The sequence below is a fragment of the Amblyomma americanum genome, chromosome 2 (genome assembly GCF_052857255.1).
Source record: "Amblyomma americanum isolate KBUSLIRL-KWMA chromosome 2, ASM5285725v1, whole genome shotgun sequence".
In the NCBI taxonomy this organism is placed as follows: Eukaryota; Metazoa; Arthropoda; class Arachnida; order Ixodida; family Ixodidae; genus Amblyomma; species Amblyomma americanum.
The window spans coordinates 60,028,689-60,045,462 of record NC_135498.1 but is presented as its reverse complement, the minus strand read 5'-3'; the positions used below and the strand labels follow the sequence as shown (position 1 = coordinate 60,045,462).

The window sequence follows — 16,774 nt, the reverse complement described above, 5'->3', positions numbered from 1 at the left end:
AACTATCCTTAAAAAAGTGGAAAAGTACCCTTCATTCTTCAGTCAAGGTTTCCAGAAAAGTAAGTTCAGCGACAATGGAAAGCGAACTTTAGCGAGAAATGTAATGTTTACTTCAGCCAGCCGACATCTGAGGACCGCTCGCTTCCATGCGGCCGTTAGTATTGTGGCGCTGAGGAGAAACTTTCGAAAATTGAAGTCACAGAAAAAGTCAAATGTCGCGAAAAAGAAAGACAGTAGAGCAGCGATACTTCAAAACAGGTCTTTTAAGGCAGCTGCAGGGAACGGAAAGGACGGCGCCAACCTCCAGAGAAAAGCTTACATCAGAGCAGCCTCATCTCAAGCTCCTTGTCACGTGAGTGTACGTCTTACAAGATAACAGAGCAGTTTCGCCAGATTATAAGTCGGATTATTCTTTTATTTGTTTAGGCTCCTCATGCTTGATAATTTTTGTAGTGTTGTATCGGGGATTTTTTTCAATGACATCAATCACTGATTGATCCAATTTTCTCTTACTTAAAGAAAATAATTTGGCAGTAGGCATTATCAACAAGTTGTGTCAAGAATGCTATCACTATTTTTATACTTTCTGCGTTACAAGTGACCAGCCCAGCAATGACCCTACTCGACAGCAATCCGCTTTTTTAATTTCACTTGCTGATAGAAATATTTGGCATACTAAGCACGGGTAATGATTGCTCAAAACCGCCAGCAGTAAAGAAAAGGCTAGTATCGTCGCCGACATAAGGTGAGAAATTTGTATGACGTCAGCATCTGGCACGCAGCTTTTGGTGATTGATCCGTGGAGCGTGGATCGTGACGCATAGTGCAAAGTTTGCGAGAGCTCTGTCACTCAGCTGCTAGCTAGCCTTAAGCCGCCCTAAACAGTACTGTGAAGAAAGAGCACGCGAAATTATTGCGAAGGCGAGCGCATGTGACGACTGTGAAGCGGAACGAAGTCGTCAGTCGCGAAAGAATCCATACGTGCGATCTGGTAATATCCAGATGAAGAAGCAACGGCACCAAAGTTGGGAGATATGCGCCCGGGAGCCGAATCCACGGGACGCTACACACAAGCGAAGCACAATTGCACCACTCGGGCGTTCGAGTGTCATTTCAGTGCCCCGCGATCAGCTTTCCTTTCCTTGTTTGGTTAGCAATTGACAATAAATTGATGCTCCTAATTTTATGGTTACCTGTGCTTTTAACGCGAGTTTTAACCAGCAGCGTCATAAAGAGGGTAGGTCGCAAAACCGGGTATCACTGATGTTTACAGCATGTTTGATGTTCGCTAGGTAATTATTTTGTCACGTTCTCCCAATAGCCTCAGCGTAAGGCCCCAAATCAGAAATTGATCTGGGTAACTTTCCTGCCTTTGTTTCTTTTGCTCTCTTTCGTGGAAAAGGAATCAATTTTGTCTTCTCCGTTAGATGTTTGTTAATTACCCACTCAATTATATATTATACTCTAAAACTGCATGTAAAATTATTGATGTGAGGACTGTTATATTACGTGATGTGCACGGTGAACTAAAAATTTATTAAATTGCAACAACAAGCGCACAAAACTACCGCTTGATTGAGATCCGTGGTTCGTTAGATATGGAATGAAATGAAGGAAGTTTTGCACACACCTGCTTCCCTTCAAAGATTTTCATTGCTGCATCTGATAAGAGGGGCCTGGGGCTGCATATATAAAGAACGGAGACCATGATGACAGGTAAAAATCAGATAACAGTAAGATTATTCTTACTGATTTATTGAAATTGTTCAAGGTGAAATAAATTGAAGAGAGGAGTCGCCAAAATAGACAGGAAAAAAGAATGAAGTAGTGCCTCCAGAATATCATCGCATAAATACGAGAGCTTAACGACAGATGTTGGTCAGGAATCAAATAAAAAGTACAGCTTAAATCTGCAAGAAAAGTTCAAAAGGTTTAGATTTTTATGTAGCGTTAGTAAAAGACACATAAAATAAATAAATCTTTAATCTCTGGTCTTGATGGAGGTATTTTTCTCCACAGGATGGAAGTTCTAGGGAGAAAGGTGTCAGCGCTTGTAGCGGTATTGCAATGCAGCACGTCATTGCTAACATTAATTGGATCATGAAGCCGCGCAAATGAGGTTGAGTGAATTCAAAACGGTTTGGTTTGGTTTATGAGGGTTTAATGTCCCAAAGCGGCTCAGGCTATGAGGGACGCCGTAGTGAAGGACTCCGGAAATTTCGACCACCTGGGGTTCTTTAACGTACACTGACATCGCGCAGTACACGGGGCTGCTCCTTATAAGTAATTAATGTAATTGGTATCTCCGGTGCTACCGGTTTAATCTAATTTCCTACTAAAGGGATGGGCGAAATATCAGAAACAGAGCTCCTTTCACATCGCCAGATGCAATACTGCGTTTTCACGACCATTGCACCGAAAGTGTACCACCTATTCGCATCGTTCTTAAAGGATTCGCCGAAGTACACCGGCCGATAGATAGAGCGATTGTCTCTGAATCGCGATAGAACATAACAATTTGAGAAACTTTCCTATATAAAAAAAAATAGAAGGAGAGCAGGTTCGAAGATGCGGGAATTATTGCAAGGCGCTGCGCTATCGTTAGGGGATGTCATTTGCGGCTCCGCGTTCTATTTGTTTTCTGCCGTCATATGATTTAGAATTTTGTAGCGTTTAGAAATTTACACCTAATTATACGCTGCCTTACTACAATTTCAGCGAACAAAATTCACTTATACGTTGTAAATTAGCCTGTTCGCATGGACAGGCGGATCTCTTCTTGATGTTGAAGGTTCTTTGCCTTGAACGTTGCAAACAGCTTCTGCATTGTTTAAAGTGGAAACACTGAGACGTTGATAATTTAGAATTATTTTAAAATTAGACTGCCCATTGTTGATAAGGCAAGTGCACCTTTATCAAGCTCAGTAAACATCCACGCCAAGCCTATGGCTCCGGCTACTGTTGGTTTTAATTTGATAACAAAGGCCACCACTTTGTCATAAGGCCAGTAATGGCGAGGTTGCACTCCTAACGCGTTGGTGGCTCAGATAGTTAGCTGCACGTTAGTCGGAGATTGGAGCACCGTCGCAAAGCGCTACAATGGAGTTGACGTCTAATCGCAAAATATGCAAATGTTGCTTATATACCACCAACCGTGATCGCAAAGCACTACGCAAACAGCAAAACTTATAATAGGTAAGGAAAACACGAAATGTCAGCTCAGCAGTGCTAACGTATACTTCAGCCGATCCTAATAAGGTTGAGGACGTTGCTAGCTATGGGAGGGTTTAGGCCGGGAACTGCTTCATCGTAGCTACGCACTGCTAACTGAAGGCGAGGGTACGCAAAGCAGTCATCGGCAAATAACCGCAAAGAATATGAGATTACCTCAGAAATATCGTTTACATATATCAAAAACAAGCGTGGCCCAGAACCGATCTCCCGGGGACGCCTGACGTAACATCAACGTAGCCTGAACTATTCTTATGTCTTATAACGATCTGTCAACACTCAGATAGGTAATTTTTCTATCCATTTTTCTATCCATATTCTTCGAAATTTATTTAATCAGCAGCGAGTGTAACACTGTGTGAAAGGTCGAGTGAAAATCTTTCTTCTGTATTTTAAAAAAGATTTGTATGCATGGTCCGTAAAGTGCCACAGTTGACTCTCACAGAGGAGAGTCCTATTTGCTTGGTATGTGAAGTAAAAAGGTGGTGGTTGTTTTTACGTTCAGGTAATATTTTCTCTCCAAAACAGTAGTTGCGGCGGCTCTATAGTCTGATTCAACTTAGAAAAGAAGCCGGAAATGCACCGGACGGGAAGTCTTAAGGCCAATCATATCGATTTATGTGATGACGACATGTCCAGCAGCACTGCACCTCCTCGCCCCTGCAATGCTGTTCTTGCAAATGCAAGCTGATTGGCTGCGATGTGATGACAGTAGGCAGATGCCATTGTATGTTTGGAGGGCTTGCATTGAGTGTTTAAAGCTTCATTCTAGAGTTGAATACTCTTATTAAAAAAATCTGTCAAGTGGTTTTAATAAATAGCGCTATATTGCAGCTGGGTTGGTCTATTTAAATAAGCGTTCTGCCTCGACGCAACTTTATTCTGATGCTACAGACGAAAACCGAAACTATGCTGATCCTGCTATGGCTGATGGTTTTGGCGGGGAGAATTCCGTGTCCAGTCAAATCGCAAGGTATTTTTTGCAGTTGCTATCTTCTCATATATGCCTCATTTCAACCTCAAGAAGATGTCTGCAATAGTAGAATTGAACCTCCTTATACTAATTTTAAGTTCATGACTGAAAATTAAATAGATTCGTCTGTAATTCTTTGTCCGGTACTTTATAATGTCCCTACAAAGTTATGCGGACAACTACGTACTGCTGTGTCGCTCGCATATTCCTTCGCAAAAAACTCGCCCTTATTACTTTGACGCGTAATGTATATGTGCCTTTTCTTCATACAAATACATTTTGTTATTGAAGATCTATATTTATAGAAATAAATGCAATTCACTTAAAAAAGTGTGTAAGAAACACTGCTCAGGAGTCGAGAATTTTATTTGCCTAAATGGTTTTGTCTAGTGGAGGCACTTCAAAAGTAGATGAATTTGACTCAAAAACACATCAATTTTCAGGGCGACCCAAAAGTCATAGAAAAGATAATTATTCAGTATTTTTGAAAGCAAACAGAGTCGCTTAATTCAGCTTTGAAAGAAATGCACTGACTGAGAAAGTAGTTTTAAGCAGACAAAAATTGCTGCTAGAATACTTACATTTGCCACCGAATTTTGGCGTTTTAATGCCATTGTGGAACCCAGTGTAGTCTTCCCAAGCAGAAGAGGTAATCAGCCCTAATTTCAAAAGGATGGTTTCATCCTGTTCCTTTGGTTTATATCCTGGTCCTGGTTATATATATATATATATATATATATATATATATATATATATATATATATAGAGAGAGAGAGAGAGAGAGAGAGAAAAACGATCTAAAGCTCTACATCTGGATATCAAAGAGAACGAGGTAAGCCTTCCAGTAGCTTTTGGTTTTAGTTACACTAAGAGCAAAATTAACACATGAGCGGTACAGACGAGGACGAGAAAATAAGATGAGTGGCGGCGTAAAAGCTGAAAGAAAATTGTATTGCACGAGCCGTAACATAAATGTTAAGAATATAGCTGTGAACTTAAAAAAACAACAACTTCAGTAGAGAAGAGAAAGAACAGGACTTGAAGCAGGGAAAAAAATAGGTAAAACAGCCACTTTAACTTGTTTGGAAAACAGGCACTCGCCTCTGCCCTAAATTAAAGGAGATGCCATAACATCTACCCGGAAACGACTTACACAACTGAAGCATCACCTGCAGTTTGGAAATTTTATTCTGCTCTAAAAGCCTCCACAATAATACTGTACAGTTCTTGCAGAGTGTAGTTATGAGCCAGATTCTGTTCAGTAAAGTTTAAAAGTAGCAGTAATAGAAAATTGTCTTTAAGCGGCATAAGAATGCCTCCTGCGAGGTCGCGATAACAGCAGCCGACTCAGGAAGCAGCTCAACTGTGTTAGCGTGACTGAGTAATACTAACTGACATACTGTTAAATATTGCGGTTACACGCCGAATCGTAGGTGCGAATCCGTACCCAGAGGCGTCACCCTCTATGAAAGAGGGATATCCCAAATTCGTCCTGCAGTGACTTCAACCTTTCGGCCCATTTTATTTGGGGTCACGTTTGTATCCGGGCATAGTTATGGACACTTCAGCGCAAATAAGTTGATTTTACAAATTGTGATTACGGATATGGCAATTCTTAAAGCAAAGGCACGTAACTGTAAAAGGTGAAAGTAATCGAGAAGATAATAATCACTCACGTAACTAACAATCACTCACAATACACATTTTTACGTAAAAGCCTAGTCTGGAATATTTTATAGTATTCGCTGAAATTCCTGTTAAATCCCCGCATCGATGTTTTCAGAAGCATGCGCTGTGGAGCAGTTTCGATTATTCGCACAGTACGTGTTTCAGAGAATTTGAAGAAAGGCAGAAAAGGAGAGAAGGAAGAAAAGGAAGAAAAAGAGCACACAAAGCACTTACCGGGAACACATACGTACAGTACTCACGGATTGAAATAGGACATTCGGAGCGCGTGGCCGTCGCTTCATGGAGCGCCGCCCGTAGACGCTCATGGAACCAAGGTGGTGCATTGTGGTATGGCGCGAGAGGGAGAACATCTACAAAGCAGAATTGTTCCTTCCAGTAGCCAATGAGCCGGCCTGTGGTTTACCACATGCCTGCGTGGCACTGCAAGGCTAGCGCTCCGAATGTCCTATTTCAATCCGTGAGTACTGTACATAATGTTTCGCACGGCTTAAAGAAAGTAGCCGACAGATATGATGTTCCCCTGGTGTTTACCGCCCTCAGGAAATTAGTGAGCCTTTGTCATAAAATGAATAGGTCAAAGAAAAAATTAGCTAACACTTGTGGTATCGCACACCAAGAAAAGTTCGTAGAATGTGCCACCGGTATAGTCTACAAAATTCTCTTGTCATGCGGCATGAGCTACATAGGTCAGTCAGGCAGAGGTCTAAACACCAGGTTGGAAGAGCACAGTAATAACTTAGGAAAAACAATGAATCCTGGAAACCTCGACCCCCATTGCGCAATTCGCAAATGTTCATCGTACTTTGATCAGACAACAATTTTAGCTCGGGCAAAGGAAAATCAAGAAAGGGAAATAAAAGAAGCCTTTGAGATATGGGAGGCCGGTGAAGACGAGTGCGTAAGCACACCCTCGGTGTTGTTATCAAGTGAGGAGGTGCATCTAATCAAGAAACGAAGGAGCGTGCGACACAGCCGTTGGCAATGAATTGATTGTTTCAGCATGTTCGTGAAATGCATTTATGTACCCTCGTATTAGAATAAATTTTAGTTGTTAGTGCACGCTTTTCCTGTGTCCTCCGTTCCAGTTGTCGTTTTGTTAGTGTGTAGTGCGTTATTCAAACCAAATCTACAACCAACTAGCCCACATTGCTGCCTTGCTTACAAAATAGCGTGCGCTCGTAAATAACAAAAACGCACTATAAAAAGGCGACAGTTGTTAAGTACTCGGGATGAACTAATTTGCACTGTAGAGCTTCTTGGAGCTTCTGATATACACAATACACTATGGCTCGGACAAACCACGGTAGACGATAAATATGCAATATGCAATAGCGCCATAGTTAGATGACAAGGTTTCTGAACAAGCCACCTTTGTTGCATGAATGATGTTACTAAATGTCACTAAATGTCACTAAATGTCACTAAAAATAATCGCATGTACAACTTTGGGATTTATTTTGGGTTGCAGGCCTGCCTTTCTACAATGGCTCCTTTTATGCTTGCGGGGAGGTAACGCGCCACGACTTCTATATCAAAGGCAGATACTTTGGAAAAGAACTTACAGTGGTAAAGGAAGTCTTCGACAGTAAAGGCAAGAAGACAGCACTTCAGATCACAAAGAAGGACGATGTCATCACCTATCTGTATGATATGAAGGTGAAGAAAATGTTTCTTCTTCGAACTCAAGGAGGTAACGTACACTCCACGGCCTGTGAAAAATATTCTAACGTGTACGTACGAAACCCGCTGTTGAAGTGAAACCTTGAAGCTTTTCAACTGCTCATTAAAATATTACAAATTAAAATAAAAAACTTGACCATTTATCGGCTTATGATAGTATGAAAAATTCTTTTTGAGGAACCACTCTCTAAAATATGTCACGTTAACTGGAACTGCAGTTTTTAAGTGGCGCTGTTTTCGTAGGTCACCGCTGAGAAGCCTGTTTTCCTCGTCTAGATTGAAAGAGCTAGGGTCCGATAGGTTTTTAATTGGGAAAAGAAAGCACATGATCTAAAAAAAAACGCGTTGAGGAATTGAACGAGATAGACGCATTTCATTACATTCCACGAATGAATCCAACATCTCAGATACCTAGTGAGAACTTTCACTGCTAATACGCAGCAACCTTGGCAGAGGACCAAACCAGAAAAAGGAATGGTTCAAAATACAGCACCAATTGCTGTCAAGTTGGAGGCTGATGTCGCTCGAAATCATCCAGCACCACGTGCTTTAAATTACGGTGTCTTTCCTTGCACCGGCCACAGATAGATAAACAAAGATTGAAAACGTCCAACTAACTCTTAAGAAGCTGAACGCGACAGCCTTAGAGGTCACTTAGCCTTCCTTCCAGGTCCACAAGCACAGTTACGGTATGCACGGAACCGTCTCGTAGCCTCTTTCATTTTGAAAAGCATGCCTTCATCGCTCCTTTGTCACCACAGCCACGTCTTGCACCCTGTCATTCGGTCACGTGACCGAGGCACCATACACACGCTCCGACTGCTGCGAAGCTGTCACCCCGTCAACCCATCGATGGATGGATGGTTGGAAAAAAACTTTATTAGCGACAAATTTAAAGTGTCCTTGACCCTTACGGGTCACTGGGCGCCGTGGTCGATCCTCGGTCCAGGATGCCGCACTTGACAGCTGCCAACGTGGCTCGGCGTACGAGGAATCGTTGCGCGTCCTCGTCCTGGCTGGCCAGCAAATGTTCCCACTGCGTCACACTCGGGTGGTCTATTTTAGGGTCTAAGTCTGTCTTAGGGCAGGTCCACGTGACATGCTCTAGTGTAGATATACCCTCGTACCACGGATAATCGTCTACGTATTGTGTAGGGAAAATCTTGTGTAGTTTGTGCAGGTGCAGGTAGGCACCGGTTTGTAGCCTGCGCCAGTCTACCGCCTCCTCTTTGGTTAACCTTTTTTTGTGGGGCTGGCCGTACTCATACATACTCGATCACTACAGGGGTGAGCGGAAACGCTACCCAGGCAGCCAAACGACTCTCAGTGTCTGATGTCATTCATCGCTGTCATTGGTGGTCTTTGATGTGGCGTAATGACCTCATGCTGACCGATCCTGAATTAGCGTAACAGCACGCACGGGTTTTCCTCCGAACATCAGCTCTAACGCTATCGTGTTTAAAGTAAGAACTTGTGACAATAAACACATACTTATTCGCGCAAGTGCCTAATGTTAAGCCAACATTTTTAGGTACAGTCCGTTAGCAAACTGGCTCCGGAGTGGCGTGCCCAGTTCGGTCGCCGACTTTAATCTTAATCTGACGCCAGCGCAATCTCTCGTTCAGGGATTGCACCGCGTTGGCTTTCTTGGTTTTCTCTTGACCGCCCGGACGCCCATTGCCTGTTTTTGCCCACGTGGTCAGTTTGCTGCATAAATGGTCCACACTGGCTCGCGCCTGGTATCGTCTACGCTGGGTGTGGCTGTTTTTGGCCGCGCGGCGCTACTGACGTTCCTTTTTTGCATTTCGACTATGTATTGAAAAGTTCGCGTGAGTTCTACGCCTAAGGTACGAAAGGGCATGATGCTCGGGGTTGAGTTTTTTGGTGTAGATCTCGGCAGGAACTCAAAGTTCTACCCGTGGTTCCACACGCTTCCGCTGACGCTGCTCAAGCAGGGAGTAGCATAAAGTGACCGCAGCGCCATTGATAGTTGCGGTCACTTGTCTCCACTACGTTTCCCTGCGCGCCGGCGCTCTTTGCAAAATGGCGCTATTTAAAAACATTGCACTAGGCCATGCCACCAACTTCTCTATTTTTTTCACTGCCACCGAATCTCTCGCTTCACAATGGGAGCCCTTTTAACAACTTAGTTCTGTCAGTTGCATCGACGCTCCGCTGGATAGGTGCAGCGTTGCAATTTTACAAAAGGCACACTCACAAAACATCACCATCGTAATCGACTGCTGTAGCGGCTCCTTGCATGAACCTCGGAGAGTGCTGACGGCCGATAGCGGCTTCTTCAGTTCATCCGCGTTCCGTCGTAATGCGCCACCAAAGCAGCTCTCTCCTAAACATTACTGGAGTAGAAGTGAAGGTTAGCGGACAGGGAAGAGTAAGAAAGGAAGATTGGAGTGGGCTGCATCGGTTAGATGAGCCGCATCTGGCTGGCTGTTAAAAAATAGAGAATGCGCTGGCCATGCACTCTCTTCGGCGAGCTGGTTGTAAATGGTTTCTGGCGGATAAGCAAAACTAGACATTTTTTAAAAGTGAATTTACTGAGACGGGAATTGGAACCACCGGGAACTTGTTTTTGTTGCAGTATGCCTGAAAACGGCGTCGTTCCTAATTATGCTTTGCAATTTTAAGTGCTGCGCGGAATTTATGTGATAGTGCATTTATATTCAATATTGGTCGATAAAAATTTTGAAAATTAAAAAGTGTCAGATACTGGTATAGAAATATTCAAGGCAATGATCTATTCTTCCGATATGTAGCAAAATCTTGCTTTTATAGCGTTTCCATCTCTCGCATCAAGCAGTTAAAAATAACAAAGGAAGCCAATGGGGAAAGCTTTTGACACCAGAAAGAAGTTAATAGCAACACAATGCAAGCCAGCCGACTGGAGATCTGCGGATATATTGATCGGTATAGTGAAAGCTTTTAATGTAGGGAAAAATTATATATAATTATAATTGGTTTTTGGGGAATAGAAATGGCGCAGTATCTGTTTCATATATCGTTGGACACCTGAACCGTGCCGTAAGGGAAGGGATAAGGGAGGGAGTGAAAGAAGAAAGGAAGAAGGAGGTGCCGTAGTGGAGGGCTCCGGAATAATTTCGACCACCTGGGGATCTTTAACTTGCACTGACATCGCACAGCACACGGGCGCCTAATGAAATTTTCCCGTTAGAAAAAGTTTTTGTCCAGAATTGTTGAATATGTTGATGACTAGGTACAATCGTGCTTTACAAACTTCGTATCGAATGTATAGCGAACAGAACGAGTAAACTGTTAAGATAAAAGCTGATGGATTTCAGCATTTGTGTCATGGTGAATCTCATCATGGTGAACAGGGTTAATTGGAGAGACATGGGAGAGGCCTTTGCCCTGCAATGGGTGTAGTCACGCAGAAAAAATGATTATCATGAATCTGTATTTGTGGACCCTCGTTCTTTATGAACAGGCACAGGAATAAAACATCACTTTGAGAAGTGACCTTGCATTATATTAGAGCTGCGGCTGCGCCTTTTGTATCCCTAGGCTGAATTAGATATTCAGTGGGTATACATTCAGCTGCACAACAACGTAAAGTTATCCGGAAAAGCACCGTAGAGAAGAAGAAATAGAACCAAAATGTACGGCTGGGCGACAACATTTTGGTCATGATTGCGTAATGGAAGAGTAGTTAGCAAGACGCCTTTTGATTGCCGTCCACGGATAGCAGATGTATGAGCTTGGGGAAGATGCTTCTCATGCATATCCACATGTCTCGAATATCCTATTTTAAAAGTAAGCAGAAACACTTGAGGTTTAATTGCCAATAAGAAAAAATTCGTTCTTCTTGAACACATGACGATTTTATTGGCGAATGATTAATCTTCCTCTTCACATTATTTGTAGGTGCGATGACAACGTGCGAAGATGTTGCACCGCCTGTTCGTTGGAACCCAAGGATAATGTCGGACATTTTGCATGCCCAGGACGGCAGAGACTACATGCCTTTGCGTAACATGCTTGTCCTGAGGTCCAAGCTCAAAAAAATGTCTCGGGAAGAAGACCTGACTCGAGGCATATACACGATGGTATTCAGCGGCCGCTCAGAGGACAACGTGGGTGCAGTACTCAAGTGGACTTGTAAGCATACATAAGCGCTTCCTGTTTCTTAAGCTCTTAAGTGCGACGGGCAGAAACACAAGTATATTTGGTTGTTTCTTCGAAGTGGAACGGAAGGTGGCCGGTGTTGCTGAGGGCATCCTTCTTCTCTTGGAATTGCTAGGACGCAAGTGTGCATACAAGGAAGCCAAAATGAATAAAAAGCATGCAAAGCATAGGATAATTGTATATTTTTCTTTGTTTTCTTGTGCTGCTTCGAGGCCAAATGGTTGTTTAATCGTTTTTTAGAATATTCCTGTAAACAAAGTATAAAAAGCAACAACATGCAGCAGCTGTATAATCCGAACCCACAATCTCCGCATGCGCCGCACAGAGCGCAGTCTTTTTTTTTTGTTTCAGGTAGCCTTACCTTAAGAGCGCTCACCAGCGCTACCCTCGGCCATAGAGGCGGACATAGAAGGTCCTGTCATACCGCGAGAGCCACGTTGAACGCTATCGAACAGCGAAGTCAGCAGCTGCGTGCGAACCCTAAAAACTGCGAAAAACGAGGCCCTCGCTAAGCTTTTGAGCACACAACGACAGGCAAAGCAGCAGCTCGTGACGTCTTCCAATAAAAAGAAAGCCAAAAGTCATTTAAAGAACTGAAAGCGTAGGGGAACATTTCTTTTTTTTTTCTGGTGTCTATCTATGAGAATATAGGAATCATTTTTAATTGAAATACTCTTGATTACAAAGTAGATGCAAAGACAACCATACGCAGTCATTGGAACCCGTACCCACGACTTTGTGATGTTGCGTACAGTGCTGCGAGTGGTTATGAATATTGGACTCGGAGCAGTATGCCAGCCGGTGAAATGTGTTGCATGTGCTTTTTAAGTTTTTGTTCACAAATTATCTTGTCTAATCTGAGAGGTATCGTTCTTTTCTTCATGTATAAATTCTGTGTGCACCAAATAGCCTTAGTGGAAGTTTAGCGCTTGTGTTTGTCCCCTGTTTTGTTGCTGCGCTATGGATCATAACGCATACCCACTAGCCAGAACCATCACCTTGTTATGACACAACAAGCGACAGAAGAAACGACGTTTGCCATAAAATCTCTCCAACTAGAAGACACTACAGTTTCCTAGCACAGTGACTGCTCATTAGCATCCACGCCCCAATATAATGAAAGGACTCAAAGTGGTTTATGGCTGAATTTGGACGAGATAAAACTTCTGATTGCGTTTGGTTGTTTGCGTATAACTCTCGCTCTTTGTAGTAGTGATTTTAGTCCTTGCTTAGAGAAGACAGTACGACGCAACCTTTGGTGTTGTTCTGAAGAAATTCCTGATAAAGACGCTTTTATTTTTTTTATTGAAGACTACATTGTACAACATGCTTTTTCGGCAACTGATGGCATCCACGGGCATAGCGTTTTTGCTTATCCTTTCACAGAAAGCTGTGCATGCGATCTATCTCGCGCCTGGTCGCAAGGATGGCTTGTAATTTGAAACCGGTTTTGAATCTCTTTTCCACAGCTCTGCCATTCGTGTTCGGAGGCAGATATAAATACTGTTTTCGTTCACGTGGCCAGTCTAAAGAGGTTAATGTTTTGCAAATAGGCAGGTTCTGCTTGAGTGCATCACCAAAATAATATCAAAACCCTTCATTATTCCTTGTCGGTAAATTAAACACGCATTCATTTTCGTCACTTTAAAAGTGCATTGTCTTAGAATTTGCTCTAAATTTAGTATTCGTCGCGAAAGGCTCAGAAGGCCTATAGGTACATCAGCCGTGATTTTGAAATGATTCTCTGAGGCGTTGCAGTTCCACTATGCCTATGCGTGATTGCCAGTTCCGCCGGACCATATCGTGAACCTGTTGCGAAACAGCAAGAAGCATCTCGCGCCCTGCTTCAACAAAAAAGCATACAGTACAAACAACAGCATTTCTAAAATTCACGACAACCCTAGGGCAAAATGAATGAGGCGATGACTAGAAATGATAGGGAAGCTGATGCTGCCACAAGACAAGTACTCTTGTGCAGTGCCTTTTCTGTGAGTTAGACGGCAAAGAACGCCGTCATTTGACAGCATTAGGCATGAGCGAATACTGAATTTTAGCACCAAGCCGAATTCAAAAGGAATAGCAATGTTCCAGAAATGATTTCGAAGTGAATAGCGCGAATACTTAAACCAGCATTCCTCCCGCAGTCTGCAGCACAAGGAGAAATTAAAATACCGCAGTGTGTCAAGGTACACCGGGCCAAATCTTTAACTGCGGTTGAAGTAGTTTCTTCTCTTGTGTTAGATAAAAAAAATCAGGATTTGCACTAAGTATTTTAAAGTTCAGGGAACCCTGCAAAAACATGTATGGAATTCCTGCATTCTTTGAGAGAAATGAAGCAGTCATATGTATAACACACATTTTCAGCGCATGACACACCTGTTAGTTCAGAGAGTCTGCGCACGTAAGTTAACAACGCTATGAATCGTAAGGCGCGCTAAAATATGCATGCGAGTTTTCTTCGTAAAGTGCACTATATATTTCTCGAATATACTATAAACTCTAGCTCTGACACGCATAGATGCAGCTGGTGTCTTCTTTATGTGCGATTTGGGGGTATTTTAGTGCATGCGGGAAATGTAGCAAGTTTAACGCGATGTCAGCTTTCGTTTGTAGCACCAGGGGAGATTGTTCTGCATGAATGACGATGAATTTAACGCCGCCGTGGTCTTGAGTAAAAAGTGGTTGCAAAAGTATCCACGCTGGTTTGCTTTTAAAATAGGCCAAAATAAATTTTTACTCAAGCCTTCACTTTATTGCTTCCGCGCTTTAATTCTTACACGATGTTAACATGATGGGTTAGGAGACGCTAAGCATAAATAATACACAGAAGTTATTCTTGAGTTATTCTTGCTCTTTCAGTGAACAGGGAATATGTGCCTAAAGATTATTACGACTACAATGGCGACATGGGTTCTCCAGCCACTACTACACAAAGAACAGCCCCTGTGCCTGATCCTCCCATATCATCGTATCTGTGGCCACCAAAAAGATTTCTTGGTAAGACTGAAACCGGACAGCATGGGGAAAAAATTAAAGTTCGTGGAATCTGCAATATGCTTTATGCAAAATAAGCCTTTTTTCTTCTTCTTTACGCTTCTGCTTCTGAAAAGATGCTTTCTTGATAGCGACCACCAGGATAGTCATATGGCGGTGAAAATTAAGAAAATATTTTAATGCATCGCCATTCACGGTTAGCCTTAATAGCATGATTCTGCTTAAGGAAGGCAAGCCTGATGTATTGGACACTGCATAAAAACAACCAGGAGCCTGACGGTATCGGAAAAAAAACAGTTCAATTAGAACGTATACAGCATATGTACGGCATACGGCACATGGATAAGGGTCGATTCTGCACTCTGTGCTGTAGGCTAACGCTGACGATTTTGTTGTTTTAAAGCGAGGAGACCGAACTGTTAGCGAACGCAATTAATGTAACGCCTATTACAAACGTAGATATCTCAGTTGGTGGGCTTCTAAGCTATGTATTTGTACGTGAATGTTTCGAAGTGGTGAAGCGAAGAAACCCTGTTCCCTTCAAGAGACTTTTCACGCCGGTCGTGCATAGCGTGTCACACGGCGTGACTTGCAGCTAAACCTGATAGGGCTGTATAGTTTAAAATAGGCTGCCCCACAGGATTCACGACTGAGTAAGTGCGCTATTTACTGTGCCTACCGTAGTTGCGCTAAAGTGGCCTGTTAAGATTACAGAGAGAGGCTTCGCGCTTGATTTCCTGCTTGCAGCAATAATAGTTCGGGAGCTACAGCGCATACAGTTGAGGGCTGGAGCAGCAAAAAGAACACGGTGTTTACTAATGCGCAACCTGAAAAAGAGACTGATTGGCGATAGCTGTCGTTGTGTTCAAGTCACGCGTTGACAAAATAAAAAAGTGCGCCCAGCAGGCATTTATCAGCGAGATTTATGACTGTCAGTCGTAGTGCTTACCGAACGTTTTGTAGCGTGCTATAATGTACTTAAAATTCCAGGCAATGAACAGCGTCAAACAAAGAACAGTTCAAAAAGTGTGAAAAAATAGGCGAAATTTGTTTTCCAAAAAAATTTATGGTAAAATTAGAGTACTTGTTTGAGAACACCTTACCTTTTCAACGGTTTGTCTTGAAATAGTTGTAGATGATATGCTTTTTTTTTTCAAGACGCGCGTCGCCTGCACCTTGCAAACCGCGGATATTAGATGGCAAGCTTCTATGGATGTTAAAGAAAAGTCGTTTGAATAAATTTTAAGTACTATATTTTCCCATTAACATGTGCACGCATGCTGGTGCACTTTCGGCGTCATTTTACAGCGGGACCACACTACTCTGCAAATTAAGCAATAATTTCCGGGATTCATCACTCTCCTTTTACGTCAGCACAAGGGACACGCTTCCCTTTGAGACTGCAGCAATGAAGGAACCTTTCCCAAATTTTTTACGGCTCACGAGAAACGTCGCTGAGACTTCGCGGCTAGTGTTATCCCCCGGGAAAGAAATTCTAGACATGGAATAAAAGCGGGCAAATCAGATGCATAGTGTTTAACTTCTAGAATTCTTGCACTGGCATTCTGGCTTCAATCTTTTCTCGACTTGCGACTCCAGGAGGATCAGCAAATTTACGAATGCCGCCGCAGATGGTGATAAAAGGGAACCGCGGTCCTGCGAATATACTAAGATCGCACGCAAACCACTCTCACCCTTCCCAGCCCTTCCCAATGCTTAAATCCTAAGTAAAGATGGCGTAGCAGAGCAGAGCCGTAAGACAAGTAAGGAACCGTCCCTTATACGCTCCAACTATGAGAACTACAAACCGCTTAGGACTGCATAGTTTGGGTGGTGTGTGCATGGCGGCGCACTGTATTCGCTGATTGTAAACACTGGCCTAGCTAAAGGAGGGTTAAAGGGATTTCTGTGAGAACTTCAGGACAGAATGTGCAGTCACCTGCGAAACAGAAGCGGATTAGTAATTTGGTAACTGTAGTGAAGTTTCATCCGATATGAAATTCAGGGTGCCCGGAAACATTCCCTGATGACGTTTTTATTCTTTGC

At 42.9% G+C, this 16,774-nt stretch overlaps 1 protein-coding gene across 1 annotated transcript in view; it reads left to right on the top strand.

The window, feature by feature from the left end:
* The first annotated feature begins 239 nt into the window (after window positions 1-239).
* The window catches only part of LOC144121307 (uncharacterized), a 38,189-nt gene continuing 21,654 nt past the window's right edge, over window positions 240-16,774 (top strand). The window contains exons 1-5 of the mRNA XM_077654453.1: window positions 240-352; window positions 4,126-4,204; window positions 7,362-7,583; window positions 11,474-11,707; window positions 14,594-14,731. Coding sequence (XP_077510579.1) covers window positions 4,141-4,204; window positions 7,362-7,583; window positions 11,474-11,707; window positions 14,594-14,731 — 658 coding nt within the window. The 5' untranslated portion in view covers window positions 240-352; window positions 4,126-4,140. The remainder of the gene's footprint in view (window positions 353-4,125; window positions 4,205-7,361; window positions 7,584-11,473; window positions 11,708-14,593; window positions 14,732-16,774) is intronic.